This window comes from Xiphophorus hellerii, chromosome 19 (assembly GCF_003331165.1).
Source record: "Xiphophorus hellerii strain 12219 chromosome 19, Xiphophorus_hellerii-4.1, whole genome shotgun sequence".
Classification (NCBI taxonomy): domain Eukaryota; kingdom Metazoa; phylum Chordata; class Actinopteri; order Cyprinodontiformes; family Poeciliidae; genus Xiphophorus; species Xiphophorus hellerii.
Genome location: NC_045690.1, coordinates 24,871,857 through 24,896,339, shown reverse-complemented (window position 1 = coordinate 24,896,339; position 24,483 = coordinate 24,871,857). Strand labels below are relative to the sequence as shown.

At 40.0% G+C, this 24,483-nt stretch overlaps 1 protein-coding gene across 3 annotated transcripts in view; it reads right to left on the bottom strand.

Annotated features, from left to right (window-relative positions):
- The window catches only part of atrn (attractin), a 152,641-nt gene that overhangs the window by 77,535 nt on the left and 50,623 nt on the right, over positions 1-24,483 (bottom strand). For all 3 annotated transcript variants that reach the window (XM_032547559.1, XM_032547563.1, XM_032547560.1), the window contains exons 19-25: positions 24,105-24,242; positions 22,447-22,540; positions 21,557-21,609; positions 18,457-18,551; positions 16,211-16,289; positions 15,621-15,778; positions 5,460-5,521 (exon numbers count right to left, since the gene is read on the bottom strand). In XM_032547559.1, the coding sequence (XP_032403450.1) occupies positions 5,460-5,521; positions 15,621-15,778; positions 16,211-16,289; positions 18,457-18,551; positions 21,557-21,609; positions 22,447-22,540; positions 24,105-24,242 (679 nt within the window). The remainder of the gene's footprint in view (positions 1-5,459; positions 5,522-15,620; positions 15,779-16,210; positions 16,290-18,456; positions 18,552-21,556; positions 21,610-22,446; positions 22,541-24,104; positions 24,243-24,483) is intronic.

Below are 24,483 nucleotides of genomic sequence, written 5' to 3'. Positions count from 1 at the left end.
CATAGCGGGGTGCTAATACATCATTTGTTTTGGCCAGCAGAGTTTGATTTCACTGTACAACTTTAAAAATCAAATTACATTTAAAGTAACTGGATCTTAAAGAAAGTGTTCAGTTTAATCGGATTTGATTTGAGCCAATCTGGATTCTGTTTACCCGGAGAAATAAGTCGGATCTATTTGATGATACTGCAGATGACATTTGTTTCAATTTGAGGCCAGATTATTAAACAGAATTGAATTCAAATGGCGTCACAAACTGCATTTATACACCAGCCCGAAAACAGCGACTCTGAACGCAGCTCCATTGATTGTTCCAGTGCTAAACTTGATAAAACTCAAGAGTTTTTACTGGTTTTTGTTTCTAAATTAAGCTGATTAAAAGCGAAACTTGTTCTTCCTCTGGACCGCCAATCAGTCGATACTGAAACAGAACCAGGTAAACAGTAATGGGGTTGGTGCATTTGAATTCAATTCTGTTCAATTATCTGGCCTCAAATTGAAACAAATGTCATCTGCAGTATCATCAAATAGATCCAATTTATTTCTCCAGGTAAACAGAATCCAGATTGGCTCAAATCAACTCCGATTAAACTGAACACTTTCTTTAAGATCCAGTTACTTTAAATATAATTTGATTTTAAAAGTTGTACAGTAAAATCAAATCATAACAAACGATGTCTTAGCACCCCGCTACGTGTCTCTGTAGACGGACTTAATTTGCATCTTTAGCAAACTGTGTCACATCTGTACAGATAAACTATTTGGAAAACCTAACTTCCTCTTTAAAGTAGCAAAAAGTGAAGCTTGAACAACTTCAAAAGCAGGTCAAACGTCTCCATTGTGGGGATGCATTGTTAAAATGTAGCATTTTGCTCTTGTGGATTCCTCCATCAAGCAGTGTGGAGTTACGCCACCCAGAAATTCGTCATTCAGGTCACTTATTACTTCAAAGCGCGCTTACGTTAGCAATCATGTTTTAAATTTCAGTCTGAGTTGGTGGGAAGAGGGAGGGGAGGGGGGGAAAAAAAGCTCAGGAAAACATTTCTGCTGCTTTTTTTTCCCCACAATTCTCCAGGGCTTTTTTTTTTTGGTTGTTGCTTTTTTAGCATCTAGAACGAAAACTGAAATTTATGTTCATTTCGTAAAATATTTCACAGGAAGTTCGCCAGGCTTCCTGACTCTGGCTCTCCTTTTGTCCCCCCAAAGTGGCATTTCAATTTCAACAACTGCAGAGCTGCGGTATGAAGCGGCTGGACAGCTGGGTGTGAATATGCGAATGCATCTGTGCGCTGTTAACGCGGATGTTCAGTTCATCTGTTTTTGCGGCTGGCGGACGCTTGTGGAGCTGGGAGGGGTGATGAGGAAAGAGAGATAGAGACAGAGAAAGAGAGAGAGAGAGAGAGAGAGAGAGTTTCTGCTGGTGCTGCAGATAACAGGATGGCACCACCTTCATCTGTCCCTGCGGGGGAGCAGCGGCGCACAGAGAACCGGAGCTCACAGTGAGAAGGCGAGATTAGGAAACGGAGAACGTCGGAGCAAAATGCGAGCAAACAATTTTCACGTTAATTAGCATCCCTCACCGCCCCCGCAACACAAACAACACGGCGCCCAAAGATACATAGGCAAACGGGGACGGGAAGAGGGGTTGGGGCTTCCTAACTTTAGGCTCTCTGCTCATCGATGCTAAAATCAGTGGCAGCCGGCAAAAAAACAAACAAACAAAAAAACAGCAAGTCAGAGAGGGAGTGGCAGGTTGGGAGTACAGAAAACGGGGGCAAAGGGGAAAAAAGTGTGGAGAGAAAACAGAAGGGGAGGAGCAAAAAAAGGAGAGCCGGAGATCAAAAGGAGATGGAGAGGAGAACAGGAAGAAGGATCTGTGAAAGAGGAGGAAGTGAAGATGGTTGACACGGAAGGAAAGGCTGAACCTTTTTTGTTTGTGTGTTTGTTTTTACTTTATTAATTGTTGTCAAGTCGGCTTCCAACAGCGGGCACGACTTGTTCACAACAACCGCTGACAAAACGATTCGGCGCTGGCAGGTGTGTAAATACGCTGGCATCATCAGCGGCAGCTAAGAGCAACATCAGTACAAAGTGACAGAGACAGACGTAGGTCACCTTAGACGCTGATCGCTGTCAAAGCTCAAGCTTTTCTTCAGGCGGAAATGCAGCTTTAGATAAATGGTTTGGAAAAAGGATTCATATCACTGTCACTTTTTGGGATTTTGTCATGTGACAACCACAGACGGTAATGTTTTATGGCTGTGCTTTATGTCTATTAGTGCAGCTGAAGAAGAAAGCCAAAAAATAAGGCCAAAAACTGAAAAGTGTGGCATGCATTTGTGTTAGGGGTATACAGACTGCAGTTTGCTGGCCGATCACCGACTGTCCGGCCTGAGGATTACAAATTTGGCTGATACCATTTTTCTTTTTTCTGAAAAGTTGCAAAACATAGCATCAAAATTGCTAGTTTGGCAACAATGGGCTGACTATTGTTGTAACGGTTATCAGTCAATCAGCCCTCTCTCTTGGGGAAGACCAAAAAGGGAGACTGACGAATCCATGAAATCATCGACCAATCAGCGATCCCCCAAAATTAAGAAAATGTCAGCCAATTTATCGGCCGACTAATTTGTTGGTGCACCCTTTTGTCTTATTTTATACAAGTAAACTTTGAAAACATGAGGAGTAACCTGCTTTACAAAGCAACAACATGGTAAAACATGCTATTGTCATTTCAATTTATATAACCAAGCAGCAGAAAGGAAAAAAATTGGACAGTAGCTGCAACATTAACAGGAATAGCCATCCAATCAGAGACCCAGGGATCTCTTTTTTCCCCTCTTTGCTTTCCTTCAAAATTAGCCAGCATGCTATTTCTTTTACAAATATGCTATTATTATCAAAGGGCATCAGTAGGATGTTGACCTAAAGTAACATGCTCCATTCACTATGAAAAAACATAAAATGCTATCAGTCATATGTATCACCAACAGGTTGACAAACAATAACTCACTCCATTCAGTTTATTAGGTTTAGTTTTTAAATCAAAATGAACTAAAATTCTAATTTTAGCTAAGATGCTAACATTAGCATGAGGGCTATGGCCAGTATGTTGATCTGCAGTAATATACTCCATTCAGTATGAAAAAAAACCCAATGTTAAAGCTAATACTAGCTAAAATGCTAAAGCTAGCTTAAATGCTGTCATTGTGCTAGCTCACTATTTTTTTTGACTGACTCATTACAACACGTGTGCCATTTTAGTTTTTACTTCTGTCTCATTTGCCTTCTTCTATGCGTTTGCTTCACTTGATTTTATTTAGAGGAACCAGTGTAAAGGGGTAAATACAAATATACACCTCATACAAAATGAAAATCATGCTAGTTTTCTTCTTACTTCAGTTATTCATCACTTTGTGTTTGTGGATGCAACGTGACAGAATGTAGATAAAGGAGAGAAGGATGAATACATGAATGGTAAATGGTTCCACTGTGTTTATACCATGAACCTCAGCAAAGAGAAAGATTCTTCATTGTGTCCACAGTGTTTATAAATGGCTGTTCACATAAAGTAATGTACTGAGTCCAGAAAAACAAGGAGAAAAAAAAAATCCTGTAGTTCTCTTGTGGGCGGCACGCACACAAAAAACACACTTGTAGGACACCAGAGAGAAATCACACACATCCAGTCAACCACAATGCGGACACTTGTACTTATGGTCCAGTTCATTTTTAAAATCAATAACACATTACAGCAATTCCTGCAGATGTACAATTCAGGCCGCCCAACAACAACAGCAGCGACAACACACGCACATTTTCAGACCTCCTCCAGAACAAGCACATTCATAATTACAAAGCACCCCGGACTTATAAAATGTTCAGATTTAGCACACTACATAAAAAAAAAACATGTAAGAAATCTGCTCCGACAACCATTTTTGTGTTGCTAAAAAGCAGCAGTAGGCAGTTCTGAAGCTGTCACCTGCAGTGGTGAGGCAAGACTCCTGACTCGCGCTCAGTTCCACAGAGATGCACAACCTTCCTGCTTTCATTTCAATCTTTCCACGCTCATCAGCACTGTTTCCTGCTGCAGCAGGCAGTTGTTTCCAGGGAAAGTAGAAAAAAAAAAATTCTGTGAAACCCTCTGCATTCTACCTGCTGGGGGAACCTCGTGTCTGGCAATGGAGAATGGTTGGTTGTTCAGTGTCTAAATGAGGCTAAAAGCAGCGCAGTTGCAAATGTATTTATAAGTCTTGAAACTTTTTCACAATCTGCCGCTTTACCACAACCAACTCGTCCAAACATTTTTAAAGCTATAAATCTGAAGCAAGTGGCCTGAATTTGTCTTCAGTCCCCTAACCCAACGTCTTTGACGCACTTTAGCCCTTTCTCCATTATCATGTCTCACTCCAGCTGTTCAATATCCGGTTGACATGGTATCCACAAGTACCGCCTTCACTCGTCCAGTGACCCAACTCCACAGGCCAAACAACAAATGCAGTCTGCTGCCAGTCCATGAATGAAGTCTGCTGCCAATCGAATCGCTTGCACACAATACCTAACTTGCACCACCACTTGGTTTAAAAAAAAAACGGGGGAAGAACTGCGCTTGATCTTCAATTGGAGATGAATCTGGGAAAGGTTGACTGCTAAGAACCAATTAAAACCTGTGGACAAGGGACTTTTGACATAAACTGTGCCAGTGTGGCCCTGGCTGTATGTCTGGTGTCACTTTTTAGCTGGAAGGTGAAACTCCATCTAGTCCATCTGCCTATCAACTCTAGGCAAGTAGGCAGTGGAACAGTATTGCCACCACCACGTCACCATAAGGATCGCAATATTGTATTGGCTAAAAGACAATCAGTATTAATCTTTTGGATTGACAATACAGATAAATTTAAAAGTATGTTTGTGTGTGACGTAGGAGACAATGTCCTGTCTTGAGTTTGTTTGTGGATGCCGACAGCTAACCAGCAGCTGGAAACCAGTGAGTCACATTAGTTTCTCTCAGTAATTTCAAAAGATTTTTTGCCAACTTGCTCTCACCACACTAAACACACATGGATGCTGAACCCTTAAAAAAACACTTAACCACACATTACACATCTCAGAAAAGTTAATTTTCTGAGATGCTTCTTCAGAATATCAGTCATGTTAAATAATCAGAGCTGTGAGAGCGGGGAGGATTTAAGAGCTCAACAAGTGGTTGAAGAAGGCAGGGAAAGAAGTGTCTCGACTCTGGGGTGGATTAAGATGGTCCGAAAAGATTCTGCTTCTTGAACAGATCTTATCTGAAAGTGGCTGACTAAAATGGCGCTGACATTTTCCTTCCTAGCCTTTTGAAGCCGGATGGAGTGCGGATAAACTGACCTGTCACCTACAGTCAGTGTGGGGAACGTGTGCTGCGAGGTACTCGCGGGTCTCCAAGCCTTCATGTGTGTGCGTGCTGTGCTCACCTGAAGAACGTGACAAAGAACTGCACCAGGTCCATAAAGTTGCTGTGCTGGGAAAAAGCAATCTGTTAAAAAATAGAAAAAGGTGGAGAGAGAGAGAAAAAAACCCAGTTAGAAATCAGATGGAACAAGGGAAATGTTACAACAAGAGGTTAGACAACATACATACAGATAGATAATGCCAGTTATTGCAAACACTTGATGGCAGGTGCTGGGGTTGTAGAACCAGTAATTAGCTTCGCTTAGGGTTTGAAAAGTTTCTTTCCCTTAATAAATTAAATCATTTTAAAATTAAATTTTTTATTTACTGCGGTTATTTTAGTCTGATATTAAATCTAAATCATTTAAGTGCCATGCAACAGCAAAAAGGAGAAGAATATGCAAAGGGGAAACATTTTTTCACACCACTGTATGACAAACTACAAACATAGGTTCTCAAAGCCCAGATGTGAAGATTGTTTGTTGCGACTAATTTGTGGTTCATGTTTCCAAGTGGTTGTGATGTGTCAATAACGATACGCAGTGTTGCTGTAAGCCTTTCTTTATTTCCTTCAGACTTCTCCGCCGCAGCCACTGAAGGCTCCGAGTCAGTTGATCTGATGCTCCAAACCAAACATGTCAACTAGACAACAAGCCGGCAGCGCTGCCTTTCAGCAACACACAGCCTGTCTGAGAAAATAAAAGCAGAAAATGAATGAATGAATAAACTTCATTCCTGAATACGTGGGCCGAAATATTCTCCATGTAATCATCACAAGTGCCCCTGCTCCAGCGACATCCTGTCTTAATCAAGGTTGCCAGGGGCAACGCACGCAGAGTCGTTCCACCTCCCCACCCCACTTTTCCCTCCTACAGCCTCCTACCTTCACCTCAAAGTGCCTCATGGTGAACCGCCAACCTGTGATGACGCAACACTGCCCCTCTCTGGCATCCCCAGGGTACTGCGCCCGCTTCATGAGAGCCCAGTTCTAAACACAAACTTTTGTGAACCGAAATGAAATTCTTGGACCATGCTCTCATCACCACTGCTGCTTACTATTCACCATAAAGGGTGAAGTTGACATGCAGATCTGAATGACCAGAGTCTACAACAACCCTAAATAGGTACGAGTGAACAAATGAGAGGTGACGAAACAAGATCAAGACGGTTGTGCGTTGATAGGTGCACAAGTGTTTTATTTGCACGTAATCAGCACCATATGGATCACCAAAGTGCAGTCGGTGGTTGCTGATGAGCTTCAAATCCTCAGAGAGACAACTTTCCTCCAGTCTGTTGATCACCGAAAATAACTTCAGAGGTGTTGCTAGGCTCACTGAGAACTTTCAGAAAGATGTCAACATCAAGGAGGAGGCTGGGGAAATGTCAGCTAACTTGTTAGGCGTCTAATTAGGAAAAAAAAGTTTAAAACAGTACCAACACTGCAGGCACTCTAGAGTTAATCTCTTGACAGACAAAAAACAGACTAAATGGCACATGGGAAACCACAAAGAGTTCAAAATTTAAGATGTACACTGACTGAGCAAAAAAATCTGGGTTAAAAGAAAAGCAGGAACACTAATGCGTCATCACATGAACAGAACTTATCTGAGAAATATTTCAAGCCTTGAACAGCTCAGAGAATATAATCTTCACAAAGAAACCTTCTAATTTAAATACAGAAAAATGGGAGTCAAATAAATCCATTCGCACCAGACTGATGCAAATTCTAAAAGAAATTTGATCTCAAGCAACTCAGCCGAATGCATAAAGTTCCTGACTTTGCAGCAATTGCTCTTCCAGAGTGAGCACAGAGTTAACTTTGAAACAATTTGTCATACTGACAATGAATGGAGCGACAATGGAAAGGACAACTCCACTTTAACAGGAAGAAACCTCCAGCAGAGCCTGGGTAATGTGAGCAGCCATCTCAATCAATCAAGCAAACTTTACAGAGCACAAAGTGATTTACCGAGGGCAAGACCAGAAAGTTCCTCAAGAAATGATCACAATGATCAACTTAAGTAAACTGACAACACAAATATTCACAGGTAAAACAACAATGAGGAATTAAAAGTGAGAGTAATTAATTAGGAACTGTGGAAATACTTTTGTCAATTAGAGCAGTAAGAATACTGAAGATACATGTATATAAGGAGAAACATAATATATAATGTTAAAGAGAAAGGTAAAAAAAAAAAGCATTAATTGGAGAGAAAGCTAAGAGGCACGGGAGAAGTTGCAGAGACCCACAGCCAGGGTGGGAGAATTGGTTGACAGAAAAACTATAAAGTCAGCCACTCCATACATGTGGCTGAAAGAGAGGCAAGAAGAAACCTTGTTTAGCAAGACCTACTCAAAGTCCTATTTGCCACAATTTATGTAGGGGGCGCAGCAAACATGTTGGCAAAGTTGACCTAGTCTGATGAGGTAGAAACTAAACTTTCTGACCAACTTTACAAAATCCAATGTTTGGAAGATAAACCATGTCCTTCAGGTTTAAGCCATGTATAACTACTAGTTGGATCTTGGAGGTCAGTGTCAGTTCTCTGGATGTCCACCTGTTCTTGAGTTGGATGAAGGGGGACTCTTACTTTGTCAATTCTTGCCTCCGCAACTACATTGGTTAAACCTTGCTAGTCAATGATGGTAGGTGAAAGACCGTACTTCTTCCAGAGGACTTCCATTTAGGGTGATTGGGCTGATGCTATTGGAAGTTGATTTTAAGGATTTTAGTTTTCTCCTTATGGATGATAAGTCCTACCAATGTACGATACACCAGTCTCCTCTTGCATTTGCTACTGGTTGTGGGAAAGAAGTGTGACCATCTACTGAATTCCATTCCTATGAAGTTTTCATGACCCAGTCAATGACGATGAGGAAGACGAATGGGGACAACAAGCCTCCTTGTCAAACTCCATTTTTGGAAGCTATTGGTATGTTGCCCTTTGTGGATCAATATAAAGGTTATGCCCTCATAGCTGGGATATCGTAGTACTGGAGAAGCTTCCATAGGACCTTTCGATCCACACAGTCAACGCTTTCGTTGACAAAGTTGATGTACAGCGTTAAATTTCTCTTTAAGGACTGTTTGACAATAATGCATAGTGTTACAATCTCGTCCTTGCACGATTACTTCTGTCAGAAGCTTAATTGCTTGTCGTAGTTGTACATCAACAAGGTCATCCACTCAAGGAGGATGTGCTGGATGACTCTACAGATGACTACACTTTTGTAGTGTTTCCAGTTGCTGAGACCACCTTTCTTAAGGTACACTACAGACTGACTTTTTCCAGTCAGTAGCTCTTCTTTTTCCCAGAGCTTCTTGAAGAGTACAGCGTCCCCTCTGATATTTCCAGGACTACTTCCAGGGCCTCTGCAGGTATGTCGTCAGGTCCAGCAGCTTTCCTAATCTCTTCTCTAGTCAACTTGTCACAGTTGATGATGAGAGCTTTGTTGGCTGGGTTGATGGCTGATGGATTTGGTGACATGGGTCCACTTAGGACCTCCCTAAAGTGTTCAGATCATCAGTTCAATTGCTGTGCTAGTCCCTCCTTGTCTTTGCTGGGTCATCCTGGCTTGCTGTACTTTCCAGACTATTTCTTACGCGTGTCATAGACCTGTTTCATACAACCGTTGTATGCTGCCTGTTCTTCTCCCCCTGCCCGTGCATCTATGCAGTCTTTGTCTTTCCTAATCCTCGTCTTCACTGCTCTGTAGTTGTTCTTTTTAACCAGCTTCTTTCATTCTCGGTCATTGTTCACTCAGCTGTGAACAATGTTTCTTAATTCCGACCACTTTTCCACAGGCTGTTATCTGTGTCTCTTTACCGGTCTGCCAATTTGTCTGTATACTCCTTTTGTCCTTTTCCAATTTCTTGTGCTTTTTTAGCACCTCAATGTTGTCCTTTAACTGAAATCCAAGCTCCTCCCTGATGCTGGTGGCCTTTAGGTCGTCTGTCATAATACTTCACTCTACCATGTGTTGTTCTTATCCAATTCTTCTTGAACTTCCAACTGCATGTTGGCTACTACTAGGTGGTGGTCAGATGCCACATCCGCCCCTCTTCTAACTCTTATGTCCTGGAGGGGTCTTCTAAACTTCTTGATAATGCAGAAGTGGTCCATCTGTGACACTTCAGACATACACAAGTGTTTTTTCTAAACACATAGCAATCCTGTGATAAAAAAAAATGTTGGCGTCTGGAGAGGAAAACAGGTCAAGGAATTCCAGCAGGACTAAGCTCAAATCGAGAGCTACAGGGGAGCGGTTTAGATCACAGCTCCTTGAATGTGACAACCATGTATCATTTTCCCTCAGTCTCTCAATTATGCACCACTTTGTTCTGCTCTCTCACGTAAAATGCCAGCAAAACACAAAGTTTGTGGTCGGGACATGACAAAATGTGAGAAAGGTCGAGCATGAATAATGAAAATGAGATTCATCCCGAGACTTTATGAATAAATACAGCTAAAGCTTTAAATTATTAAAGAAAACCTTGTTGACTATGGCCCTGGAACTGCTTATTCCTTGTGACAGCCGCCTTAAAGAGCCACAGACTTCTCCGAGTGATTAGATGTACAGAATTCTCACCTACAACAACTATGAACCTCTGAAGGAAGAGGCCTTCAAAGGTTCACGAACAGCGCCCCTGGGTCATGTCATCACTGCCTGACTCAATTTAAGAAAGTGCAAGCAGGCTGCCATGCTGACAAGACGTTTGAGAACAGCTATTGTTGTGGCTGTTCTCGAGTGTCAGCCGTGTTCAACAGGGGAGCATGAAGCCCAGGTGGTGCTCCTCTTGCGTGCCCGCTAGAGAAAGATACCCTACAGCAACACGTCCTATAGGGTATCAGGAGCGTAAATATTCAATATTCTTTTAATGGCTACTAGCAGCTATTTCATCTACACCGGAGCTTTGGCAGACAGCGACGGTATTGACGGGGAGCGACTCAACAGGTTCTACATTCAAAGAGCGAATGGAATCTCAATTTTAAACGTGACATGACTGTATTGCGTTTTTAAAAACTAGAATAGATTTGTTATGTCCCAGTGACTATAAATGAATTATGGCTTTGATTTAAGTACAAACAATCCTGTCTAAGATTTCCACACCTTTTTCATGTGAAATCTGTTCAAGGCTCAACTTTCTAGAGTTCTAACTCGTTTCTGTTCAGTTTAAAATTTACAAAATACAAACTTTTATTATGAATTTGAAGCAGATGCTTCTGCATCAGACAAGACACAAAGAATAAGTGAAAGAAAAGGACACACAAAACAAGGAAAGAGTAAGTAGTAAAGTGAGATGGGTAAAAAGTAAATAGATTAGGAATGAAGGTCACAAGGAAGAGAGGGAGTAAAGAAGGAAGCAAAGGACACAGGTAAGGAAAATATAGTTAAAAAAACAAGTAAAGAAGGCGAGACAAAGTAAGAAGTGAAGAACAATAGGAAGCAATGAAAGGAAGGAGAAAAAAGGAAAGGAGAGTCAAGTAAGATGTAGACAATAAGGAAGTCAACAGGGAAGCGTTAGCAGAATTAATGTTCATGATTAGAGCTTCATGTTAGCACAGCTAACTAGGTAATTAGTGGTGAAAAGACATTTAAGAAGCTATTTGAATTGAGAGAAAGGAAGTGAGAGTTACCCGTTTTCCGCAGGTAACAGGAAAGCTAAACAGAGCTCAGCAAAGCGTTCTGCTTTATTTTTTTAAGCGTCGAACGTCCATCAAACATGCCAGATCTGAAAGCATCAGAGGCCTTTTTGAAATGAGAAAGGTGCCGTAAAGGCCTACCTTCTGCAAATATACACAGCTACTGGCTTGTTAGTAATGCTAACCATGCTAACTGGGCTAATGACTAATGCAATATACCACAGGCGGATCCAAAATGACTATTTTAGCATCTCTATTTTTAAATGAGGGGGTCAAAGTTTTGCAAAATCAGACAACACTCTGTTTGGTGCATCCAAACTCGCCAAGACCACCGGGCTTTTCTGGGGGAAACCCTGTATATATGTATATAAATGTACACACATTTTTTTTTACCAGTACTATTTTTTCTTTCCTCAAATTATGACCTAGCTTTACTCGCTCTCTGCACACTGACAAAGCCTCCACTCCTGCTACCCCTCCTCTCAGATTGCTGTGAAGCACCAGGCGTCCACAGGCAGCCCAGATAAACACTCCACAGCTCCACGGAGTGGGGCCCAGCCAGCCCATCGCTGCAGCTACTGCTGCTCCTCCGCAGCGGGGCATCAAATTAGGAGGCTGTTCTAATCTCCACCATATCATGACATGTTCATGTTCACCAAGACACAGAACAGGAGGATCACAGCTCTTTAATGTGATTAGTCTGGGATTTGTGTTTAATTACAATCATCATTAAATTGTTACTGTGCACTATTTTATTTTTATATTTGTATCATGTTCGAATAAATTTCATTTCATTTCATTTCATTTCAAATTCAGATCTATTCTTCATCGGGGGTGGGGGAAGAGGAAAAAAAATAAATAGAACCAAGGGGAACGGGGAACTCTTGGCTGACTAATTTCACCGCAATTGATTTTGTTTTCATGACCTGATTTGCTCGACACAGACAATGATGACATGAAAGAATTCAATCTCATCTTTTGGTGTCGGGGAGGGCAAAACAAAGAACGTATTTTTTTGTGATAAATGCCGGTGGTTTAATGAAACCGGCAGGTGGTTTGGTCGCAAAACTGGAAAACGCATGAGCTGCTATTCTTCTGATTTTTGAGCACGTGAAGGTGGACGGAGTCGGTGTGTGAGGAAAGTAAGCAGAGAGTTGTGTTAGAAGCCTGGAGAGTGGGCTTTGGCTTTCCGCACGCGGCCGTCTCTGAATGAAGCATGTGTTTCAACTTAACATTCCACTTTGCCCTTCGCTCCTTCTCGGTCTGCCGCTTTTCCGATCTGCGCCGGAGGCACCCGCCACCTACGATCACACGCGCAAAAAGTCCAGCAGCAGGTCAGCGAAGGCGAGAGGAGCAGAGAGGAGGAAATGGAGGGCCGTTAGTAAGTGGTGGAAAATAGTTTGAGAAGAGCGGCGGCGCGAGGAGGAGGTGGAGAGGTTTACCTCAGCGCTGGGTGAAAAAGTCCTGCGCTCTTTTGGTTTCAGGAACAGGGGGTGATCTTCTACATGATCCCACCCAGTAAGACAGGAGATGAAGTGGATCAGAGCCGGATGAGAGGAGGAAATGCAGCGGGGCGGCGACGTGGACCACCTGAGGTTCTGAAGCTGAGAAAGACCTAAAATCCCCTCACACTGGACAGCTGAGCGTAGAAGATGGAGGCAGGATTGTGATCCCCCCCCACCGGGCAGGCAGAGGGGGTCTGCACGGTGTGACCAGTCACATCACTCAGAGCTGTTTCGGGTGGAATGCTGTCAGGGCGGACTGCCGGGAGCGCCTCGCTTTCCCACCACACCGCACAAGCCTGCTAACGTTAACCGGGTCGACGTTCAGAGCTGACATCATAACCACACAGGAACAATCCTCAGCATCGCAGCTAAACAAAGAGCCGTTTATATTGTCTTATGATCCACAAGGCTAAAACTCGTTAAGTCTGAGCTTTTCATTTTTATCTTAGACTGTATTGATATTTATTTTTAACATAGAAAGTATCTTAAACAAACATCGAACCTGCTATGAAAAGCATAAAACTTCTGGAATGACGTTATACAAGCTCTGAACTCAACTATGGGGAAGAAAGGATATGAAGTACAGGTACAAGGAAGGAAGGAAGTAAAAGGAAGGAAGAAACAAAGGAAGGAGGGAAGGAAAGGAGAAAGCATGGTATGAAAGAATTAAGGAAGAATGGTATGAAGGAAGTAAGAAAAATGGATGTAAGAAAAGAAGAAAGGAGAAAAAAGAAAGAAAGGAAGGAGTGAACAATGGAAGGAAGGAAACAAAGTACAAGTAGAAGAAAACAAGATGTCTGGATATTTTGGGACAGAGGATAAAATCTGGAAGCACAAACAGAATACTTCCCCATTATTCTAGCACACATGGTACTGGAATGACAATGTTTGTGTTTTAAGTTGTTTTTTTGTTTTTTTTAAACAGGCTTTTCTTGGCGGATACAGATTTCAGATTCTCTTTCAGGTTTTATTATTTTGAATCTTTCTCCAAAAGTTACAACCAGAGACAAATGAAATCACTGTAGGTTCTGTTTATGCCTCTATCCATCTAGAATTGGGCTCAAACTACATGCTATTGGTTGATGGATTGACCAAAAATAATAATAATACATTTTGTTTTACTGAGTGACGTCGACAGTACGCATCTTAGGTTTATTCTCACAGTAAATATTAGCTAAAGCCTTGCGACAAATAATAATAATAAAATAAAAAATAAAAAACAAGGAGCCTTTGAATTACTAAACATCACAACAGCTACAGCACTGATGATGCATTGGAGTGCCTCCCTGAGTTCAGCACTGATTGTAGCAAAGCCATATAAACACACGCTGCCGGCTAGCAGGACAGCAGATGAAGGGTCTTATTCACTGCAGCTGCCAGGAAGCAAACATCAACAAGTCCAGCACAAACAGTCTGCTCTGAAGGAGCAGCAGCTCCTCTGCACTGGACACATTTTCAGGACAGCCTCCTGAAACTTTTGAGAAACGAGAACAATATCTTTTAGGATTTTGATATATGTAAAGCTGATTTAGAGAAAGCCTCCCCAGTGGTTATACTTAAGTTGCAAGTTTTCGACTTTTCGACGGCTGCAAGCAACGAGTCTCGGTCGTATCTGGGCCAAACGGCTTTCCTTCCTAGAAGTGAACTGATGAGGACCCCTACTCTACCTCGTGACCAATTAAAGCATGCAAATGAAAACACTGCCCCTCTGGTTCAGGATGAAACATGGTCATGACATGCCAATTATACAAGGGTTTCACCAACACAAATTTAGAACTTTTTAAGAACTTTTTAAGACAGCTTTGAAATTAATTTAAGACCTGCACGGCAACAAAAATGCACAAAAATCGCAAATAAATAAAGAAAGTGTAAGGAATGGCAACGGAAGTGAGCCAATGGCTAAGATGAGCATTGTCCAGACAGCCGGCGATAAATTTGCACTCAACTATGAAGGATGTAAAATGGCTAGGTGGCTTTACACTAGCTAGGTAGCTAGAAAAGGTGTATTAGCAGCTAGCATGACTCAAAGTTTTACGTAGCAGTAAAGTCCCGTGACAAACAAGAAAACTACACAAAATCTATGAAGTTAAATAGTCCTACCGCAACAATTAAGACCTGTGAATAACATATAAAAGGCTAACTTATTTTATGTGAATTTAAGACATTTTAAGGCCTTACTTTAAGATACGTTAATTAAGACTTTTTAAGAATGCATGGACACCCTCCATAGAGAGAGAATGAAGTGGGGGGACAAAAGCAGGCCCACCAAGAATGACTAACAGAATGAAAAAATAATCCAAGAAAAAAATCCTAACCGCATTGATAATTATTAGGCCTATCAACGTTAACATATGAACGCGTGTGATTGATCTAAAACGCTTAACGTGGTAATATTACATAATTCATATTAATTACGTTATATTGACCTGAAAGCCTCTCTCTCGCAGAGGGTTACATAGTAGAAAGCAGCATGTTACATGGTCTTGTACTGCAGTCAGAAATGCAGAGTCGCAAACGCGAGTGAAAAAATGAGTGAGGAGAGACGGACTGGTGCACTCAGCAGGAAATTTCGCTTTAAAAAAAAGATAGACGTTTAGAAATCACCAAGCTAATATGTTACCTATTTACTGCTACAATGAATTAATCCTTCCCCTGAAGAACAACCAGTTAATAGTTAGCATTTCTATACTACGTTTGAACCAAAATGACTTTTTTTAAACAGTCCTGAACATAAAAAACTGACCTGATCAGTTTGAGATGACTGAACATTTTCCCAAACATTTATTGAAAACGTGCATTTTTACATTTCAAGCTTACACAGTTTTAAAGCACAGTGATGAATCACAGCGCTAGCGCGTGATTGAAACTTTCAATCAATTCACAGCACTAATAATAATAGTGCTGTAATACAAACTAAATGCCGTTCCCTGTTTAGCCTTTTCTCTATTCAACTGAATAACTTGCGTACAGGGGAAAAAAAATGGTAAAGACTTTCCCAAGGGCTGTAATCCAACTTGATTTAAGAGAAACTCACTTGGATCTTAATGGGCCAAGTGAAGTTGCTGACGTAGACGAAGAACGTTATGTTCGGACTGTTGCGGAAATCAAAGTTCTCGTTGGAAAAACTGTCTTTGAATTCCTTGATGTTACACCGGGAGATGATTGGAATCTCCTCTCCGGTCTGGGTGCCTGCTGGAAAACAGAATAAAAAATAAAAAGAAGTGTCATAATGGATGAAGAAGGCAGGAAAGGAAGCCATGTTGAGTCGACAATAAAAAAAAATTTAAAAAAGGAGTGAAAGTTGGTGTAGTAGGAAACAAAAGAGCTAAACACAGAATACTAAAGGAACTTTTTAAATATTAATAAAAATCAGAACAGTTTACCTCAACATAGTAAGAAAATATTGTAGAAACTACAAAAGTACCCTTTAAGTAGCAGCCTCTTTGTGTCAACTTCTTAAGCCAAAGTTATTCATAATTTAAAGTCAAAAAAGTAAAAAAAAGGACAATATTTTAAACTTAATTTTTCTTCCTTGGAAGTAAAGAGAAGAAATATTCGCTTTCAGATGGACGTGTAAAGCAACAGCTTGTTGCTAGGTGTGCTTCCTCTGACACAGAAACGTACCTGTGAAGCTGGTCGCCCAGGTAATGTTCAGGTTGAAGTTCTTGGAGGCATTTATGAACACGTCCAGATCGCGGTTTGGCTGTGGGCAGAGCGGAAACACAGCAATTATACCAACAGCAACATCACTGCTTTTAATTTGTCTCCAAAAAATAAACAAACAACAAAAATACTTGTAAGAGAAGCAAAAGCCAGCGAGGAAAGGCTAGATTTGATTTAATTAGGTACTGAGAAACTAATTTAATCGCAGGTCAGAAAGCAGAGTAGGGATTTTATTCACGCTGCAGCAGCACAAACACACTTGTGAATAAGAGCAAACAGCACAGGTAACAGAAGATAAATTCATTTAATAACTCCAAACTATGTGTACTATATGTTTATGAAGACTATACAACTAGAGATGTGCAGAGACTGAATTCTGCTGGTTTACAGCTCAGTTTGAGAAGAAGAAACTTTAAAATGCAGTCAGTGAATGCACCACACTAAGCACTACTATGTCACTCTTCGGTGTGGATGTTGTTACTGAGCACTCTTCAGCAGCAGCTACAAAACGATCCAAGCTTTTAAACTTTTAAACATGCCGTCACTTTATTACCACAAACTTCAATTGTTTTTTTTAAGTATGTGGAAGATTTTTAAACGTAAGTCGATAAGATTAGATTGATTTCTGATCCAAGTTTCCGAATAATTTTTTTTTTTTTTTTTTTAAATCAGGGCCAACTCATCAGTGCACCCCTACAACATAGCTTTCTAACAAACACAAAATATTGCACATTTATTTAACAGTAGGTGTTACTCACTTGTTTTAGATGCTAAACTTAATTCCTAATCACACTTTATTAAAAGCAAGAACAAGCATTTAAATTGGATTCTTTCCTAATCTTACAGATGAAGTTAAGTCAGACAAGCCGTTATCACTTCCTGTGTGAAGGTAATTATCTCTGCTCCTGCTCAGATGACAAATGGATTACATTTCAGCCGTTGCAACACTCTGGTGAAAGCTTCATCAGGGGAGAAAAACCATCTGGAACATTTCATCAGACGCTTTCATTTCAGTTTCAGTTCCAGATGCTCCTGGCGAATAAACGCAAGTGGACGAGCTTTTGTTTGCTGGGAAAACAGCTGTGTGACTGAGACAAGCAAATTTCCAGATAAGACATCACTTTGATTCACAGGTCAATCTGCTCAAGGTCTCATGTGTTAATAAGAGATATCAGGAATATCCAGCATATTTTGTGATCCTAAGGTTCTACTTCTTGGGCTACAAAACACGATTCGTACAGCAGGTGATTATGGTATTTATTAGGAAAACGCTGCCAAAACAGCACTTTGGATTGTAAAGGATGTAATTAGAAAGTGGCTACTGCAGCTGTAGTAGCAGCTAAACTTGGCTTGTAAAGAATTGACTGAAGCCCCGCCCACAACAGAGTTTGTTTTTCTAAAACAGAAAGATTTTTAATCGTTTGTTCACATGACAACGGCGTTTTAGGGGATCAAAACCAATATTTTCTGAAACGGGCTGCAGAGTGAAAATTTCACTCTTGCATATTTGTGTTGACAGCAAAAAAAACATTTTTTGTGATAAAGCTAACATCTTAGCCTAACTGGTAACTTGACCCATAACCCCGAACGCATCATTGACACGATACATAACAATAATGGAGGATTACCAGCAGGAGCTGGTGCATAAAGTACTAAAAGAAGACTGCCTAACCTTTGTTAGGACTTTGAGTCATTTTTATTTTCTGTTGTGTGGCTAACCATGCAAACAACGTTTGGAGGCTTTATACACGTCCCATACTCCTTGTTTGGCACCACTTTCAGGTCTGGGGGAGTAAAAAATATGACATTATAAGTTGGTGTTTTTGAAATGAAAACTGCTCCTGTGTGGGCGGGGCTTTGAGGGGTTCTGAAAACACATTCACACCAAGTATTTGCCAAGTCTATGAAAACAGGCATTTTAATATTTTTTAAACTAACATACTAAGTTCATGCTGCTGATAAATGTTAGTTGATCATAAGGAGTTCTTTAAAAGCAGAAATCGTTGTTCCTTTCCTCTTTTCAGCATTCATTGACTCACTTCAGGTAATGCCAAAGAGCAAACATGTTAGAGGAGCAGCAGTAGGGGACACATGACTACTGTAATCAGAAAATAAAGCACCTCAGTCATGTGGTGGTTAACTCGATATATTTATTCTTAGCAAGTGGACAGCTGCCAGGACGGCGGGGCGTTTTCTGCCCGACATACCTCCTCAGGTGTGGCCACGAAGTTGATGGCGGTGTAGTAGCGGTCGTCCTCCTGCGACAGGCTGAAGGTGAACTGGTAGTCGATGAGGAGCGTGTCTGGAGAGAGAGGCCAAAACAGGCGAATAAGTCTGGCTTGAAGGTCGCCCAGTAACATGATTTCAGACAACGCTCCGGGCGGGAAAGGATCCCCATTATTTCTCCATTTTTATTCCCCCTCCCCAGAATTTTTTATTTTTTTGTGTGTGTGTGTGTGTTCTGTGTTAAAAGGTCATGAAACCATTACAGCATCAAAACAACAGAGTTAACGAGTCGCCCAAAAAACAAAAAGGTTTCCTTTTTGTTTTACACTTTTCTCTGGACTTTATTCGTCATGATCTAGAAACCGAGAATTCAATTTCCCAGCCTTTCTTCGGCTTTATTGACTGGCACAGGAAAAGCCATTTTCTTTGTCAGTGTGTAGCCGCGCCAGCTGGTGTTCTAAAAATAAAAAATAAAAAATATATATATATAGGATGCTTCTCATCCTGCCCCAACCTTTGAAGAAAAATAACAATTACCACAGAGAAATACATCTATCCTCAGACTGGTAAAACCTCTTTCAGGAGAAATTCTGCTGCCACAACTCAATGTCCAATGGTTGATCTGGGAAGCAGCAAAAGGAAAAAACGGCTCCTGATATATGAGCTGTTGTGTCTCTATACTCGTTTATCAACTGATTGACTTCAGTTCTGATTACTGAGAGAGAAAAACAATTGTATTTAAAATTTACACCACCAAACAATGACCCCGGTCTTTGCAATAAGACCTTTAATCTCAACTTGTAACCGTCGCGTTGCGTATTTTAGTGGGTGAAAAAGTTACGATTGCAACGGCTAACTTCCAAAAGTGAGAACGTATCGACCAGCTGATGTGTCATTACCAGACAGCGTTCAAGGAGACAGCAGCTGCGTTTCCATTAAGCACAGAATTGCTCAAATTGAAATTATGAAAATAAATTTGCTTTACGAAAGTGAGGCGATTTCAAGAGAGGAAAACTTTTGTGCGAGGAGTTTTCACCCGCATCAAAATAGATGCATTTTGCAAAACTGCAATGGAAATACATTTTCTGAACCACAGGAGTCACGTGACCAACAGCCACATGTTACTACTGGCGGAAACGACGAAGAAGAAAACAGGAAGTAGTATTTTGTTTTCGTTTTGTTTTTTGTATAGACAAGGTGCTGGTGGCTCCATCAGAGCTCTCACGGCATCACAGTCCATAAAAACTTGCATTCTAACGTGTTAAATCCATACAATTTTCCCAAAATGCTGAATACATAGCCGCTCCCATATGAATGCATGAATATATTTCATTCAACTGTTTACATTTGTTGGTGCCATGATTTTTAATGACAAATGGAGTGACTTTAACTTAGTGTCTTATTTAATGGAAACATCACAATTGAGAACTTGTGTTTTATCGAAATTAGGAGAATATAAACCAAGATTTACATACATCTGTAAAGGAAATGCAGCTATAGATGTGTGTAAATATATTAGCAATGCCAAAAATAGTTACTATGTCCTCTACTGAGCTGAAATATTTCTCGTTTTCTCTTGCCAGGAAAAATAAAAAAAAACAGCAACATGTGATGAGCATTTGTATTCACTCCCCTAATAAGACGCAGTTGAAATCTCATGATGCCACAACGGTATGACTACAGTGGAAATGCTCAGGTAAAAGAATTCATGTATCAGAATGGCCTACTCAAAGTCCAGATGTAAATATAATTGAGAATTGACACTAGATTAAATTTGACAGCACTTAACTTCTTTTGCAAACAAAAAAAAGGCAAAAGTTGATCTACAATTGTAGAAAAATATCTTTTTACAAAGTATTAACTCAAGGGGAGTCTGTGTATATTTGTAAGGCAATGAATTTTAGGGTGCAGCCTAATGTGTCTTAATTATGCTTCTGGTCACATTTGCTTAATATTTGCTGTGATAATATAAGTCTCTCCCACTAAGAGGCAGCACATCTACAGTGTAACCAGACGCTAAAATGCTCAACGTGCGACCCAACCCGAAGAAAACCCGAAGAACTTCATTTTAAATTAAATCATTAAACCGATCACTAAGCTGGATAATCAAAACGACTGCAGTTTCATTATTTGCTGTTTAACTAACCAATTAATGTCTTCGTTGTTCCCGCTCCGGTGAGTCTAAAAATGGCACACACAAAAAAAAAAAAAAGAAGAAGTGGGGAACGTTCAAAGCAAGAGGAGGGGGGGGGGATGGGGATTTCAAACTTTTTGTTGGGTGGTTTTCATTGACTTGCCAATCAGTCGGGGGAATTGCTTCAGCACTTAGTTTTAATTCCAGTGATAACAGAAACTCCTGTTCATTAATCTCTGACAGCTTTCTAAATCACACTGCAGTCCTGTCCAAAACCGTGAAATCACCAGATTCTTTTACGACAGGATTGCTGTGGAGGGGGAATAAAAAACAAACAAGCAATCCTCTTCTGTAAGATCTAATGTGCAAGAGTGTGGGCCAAAAAAAAAAAAGTTGCCAAATTAACGTAAAAAAAATAAAAAATCTGAAATATATTGCAGAAACAATAAAATTGCCATAGGGAATAAATACATTCCTATTTTCCTTTTAGAAAAAAAAATATTGCGCAGATTATGAAGGATATTATACATACTAAATTTAAAAATGTCAAATTATAATTTATATTTATATAGTTCACAAAATTAAAAATAAAATCAAAGAGTTAAAATGAAAAAGTTACCTAAAATAAGTAAGATGACAATAAGATAATAATAAAATAACTTATTTATTCTTAAACTGAATTAATAATAAAACATTAAGAAATGTTTTTGAATTAATGTAAATTTAATAATACAAATGACACAAAATAGTATTTGTGTTAATACAAAACATTTCTTAATGTTTTGCATTAATTAAAATAATACAAAAACATTTAAAGTGGTTACTAAATAATAATAATCTAAAACAACATGAAATAATAGATATAGTAAAATAATCTAAAATAATTAAAGACCTTTATTAAATAAAAGTTTTTTTCAGGATTTGGTAATAATAGGAATTACACTTACAGTAGCATGTCCCTTTGAGGGGGTTGCCTTGGTAACGGCTCTCCACTTCACACCTTAAAAACAAAGGTGGAGAAAAGGTGAGTCGAAATGGGAGGTGGGTGGTTAGCATGGAGCGAATGAAACAAAAGGAGAACAGAAAGGAGGGCTGGTGTTTCTGCCTGCTGAATTAACATCACAATGTTGGTGAACAGGGGAACAATGAACCCGAGAGGAAACGAACGGGAAACATTTTCCTGCAGAAACGGGACAAAGACAGCCTCATTTTCATACTGGCGGCCATTCATCCAGTCATTATCTGGAGGGTTTAATGGGTTTCTCCAAAGTCCTATAATAATAATACGATAAAAGGCAGAAAATGATCAGAGGACTTCAGGACAGACTGAGGAGTCTTTTAGGCTCATTAATATTTGGGTGGGATAGTTTAGATCTTAAAATAATGTCATTCTAAAAGTAATACATGACTTTGAAGGAGTTCAGGAAAAAGCAGTACAAACATTTCTCCTGGGAGGAGATGAAAATCTGCTGGTTTTTAAATCCGTACGTATTTTTCTTTTAAATCACATCTGATACTGATTATAATCAGGTAATGCAGCGCCTGCCTATTCTTAAAGACAGAAAAATTACAGAATTATTCCCAATCGAAAACATATGGATTGTTTTTGTGAAAAGCTCAAGGAGTTGGAATGAATACTTTGACAAATGTCACATTAACTACAGAGCCTTGTGAAGCTCAAATCCTGCTTCCTGAAACAAACACTGCACAGCGCAGAAAGGGTGTTCAAAAGAACATCTATCAGACAGAAATATATAAACATATAAAGAAAATATGATGTAATAATATTGTGGTTTTAAGCTGTAAAATGACATAAAAAGCAGAAAGTGAAACTCACATGTGGCATCGATCTCCTTTGATGCCTTTAGTGGTGCAGAAGCATTTCCCGTTGCTGGGGTTGCACATGCTGGCATGGCCGTTACACTTACAGGCTGGAGGAAAAACAGGAAGAGTCACGAAGAGGGCTCCATTTCTTCTGAAACAACATTTACTAACAAAGAGTACGTCTGTTGTATATTGGGAAACCTTTCACTTCAACACTTCAAACTTCATTCTATAGGACAGATTTCATCAGCGAGTCACAGATCTACAAATGCATGTTTCATGTAAAGTGATAATGCTAAAGCTAATTTTCTGTTTAGCTCTGTAGCTTTTTTGCTAACTTTGAAAACCTTTAGCGCATGTAGCTTCCCCTACATCGATTTTTCCAGATAAATTCTAAACTTCTAATTTACTCGACGATTTTGTAAACTTCCGTTGAATTTTGGTAGCTAGTTGTTTATCTTCATGCTCTTATTTTGAAGTGGGTGTTGGCTGTTTTCGCAGCATTTCCATTTCCTCTCCTCATTTTTTCTCTCCTCCACCCACAATAACTTTATTTCAACAAAAATATCTCAAATAAAAACATACAATGGAAGATATAAACATAAATACAATATCTAAGCACATTATAGAAAATGTGAATTCTAAAGTGAAAATTAAATTGGTTCTAAAAGGTTCTAGTCTTTCCAGGGCAGATACAATTTTAGCTCACATTAGTGCTTTAGCATTAGCTTTTGCTAAATTCTTGGTTGCTAATTGCTTTAGCATTAGCAGAACCAATGTTTATGATTAGTGCTCTAGGGTTAGCGCAAAGAACTCTTCAGTTAGCAGAAGCTACCAGTAGAAATTCCAGACCTTTCTATGAGAAATCCCTGCTGAAAGTTCAAAGAGTGAATTTATCGGCCCAATTCCTTAATTTAGGGTGATCGACTGATACTTGCATGTGAAACCGATTTTTTCCACCAACCTTAAATACTTCTGCAAAGGTCTGAAAATTAGCCACTGTCTGTTTTTGCTCAGCCTTGACATAGGGAGGGAAAAAAATTTAAATTGTGAAAAATAAAACTCTTCTTGTTCAGTTAATTTAACAGCATTGGACAGCAATGATTTAAACCTTTTATTTATATTTAAGAGTACTGTTTATTGTAGTTCAAGTGTGTCTAGTTCATTGTTGTATAATAAAATAAGATTGGAACATTGAAGGTGTGTGATGACCTTAAAACACCTAACAGTGTGTAAAAATATTCTGTCAAAATCGGAATGAAAGATTGTGATCGGCCAGAAAATTACAATCGTTGTACACCTAATAAAGGAAAAACAGTGTATTTTAACAGCCTAATGTACTGATTAAGTGTCACTGATGCAGACCCTTGTGAATATAAATCATCAAGTGGGAGACAGAAAGAGAATATACAACATACAGAGTAGCAGTGATATACCAGAAAGCGAAATTAGGCTGTCCAAACGCTAAACGATTGATTTATAGCCTGATTGAGTGACTGTCGTTATCAGGTGTGGAAGGAGTAAATCTTTAATATCCCAACAGGAGCCGCCAGGGCTCAGAGAAGCAGCAGACGTAAAAATGAACAGTAAAAAAAAGTGACGCGTCGGTCGAGGGTGCGTGCGGTGGAAAGCTGACGGGCCGATCCGGCGCAGACCTGAACGGGTACTTACGCTGGCAGCTGCCCCCGTTGGTCGGATCGCCGTAGAAACCGGAGATGCAGCTCTCGCAGTGTCGGCCGGTTGTCAGGTCCTCGCACTTTTCGCACACGCTCTCGTTGACGCACTGACTGTGGCCATTACACTGACAGGCTGGCAGGGAGTAAACAAAGGTCGTACCGCATTAATGTCTCAGACACACATACAATCCCTGGAGGAAAATAAATAAATAAATACTTTTTTGTTTTCAAAAAAAAAAAAAAAAAAGAGGTTTAGCAATAAACAGCCCCGGGGCCAAACGATCTGTACGCTCATTTGCAAACACAAACAACAATGTTTATGTGAGGGACTGAGCAGGTATGGAGCCGGCTGTCAAAGCCGTGGCTCTCATGCA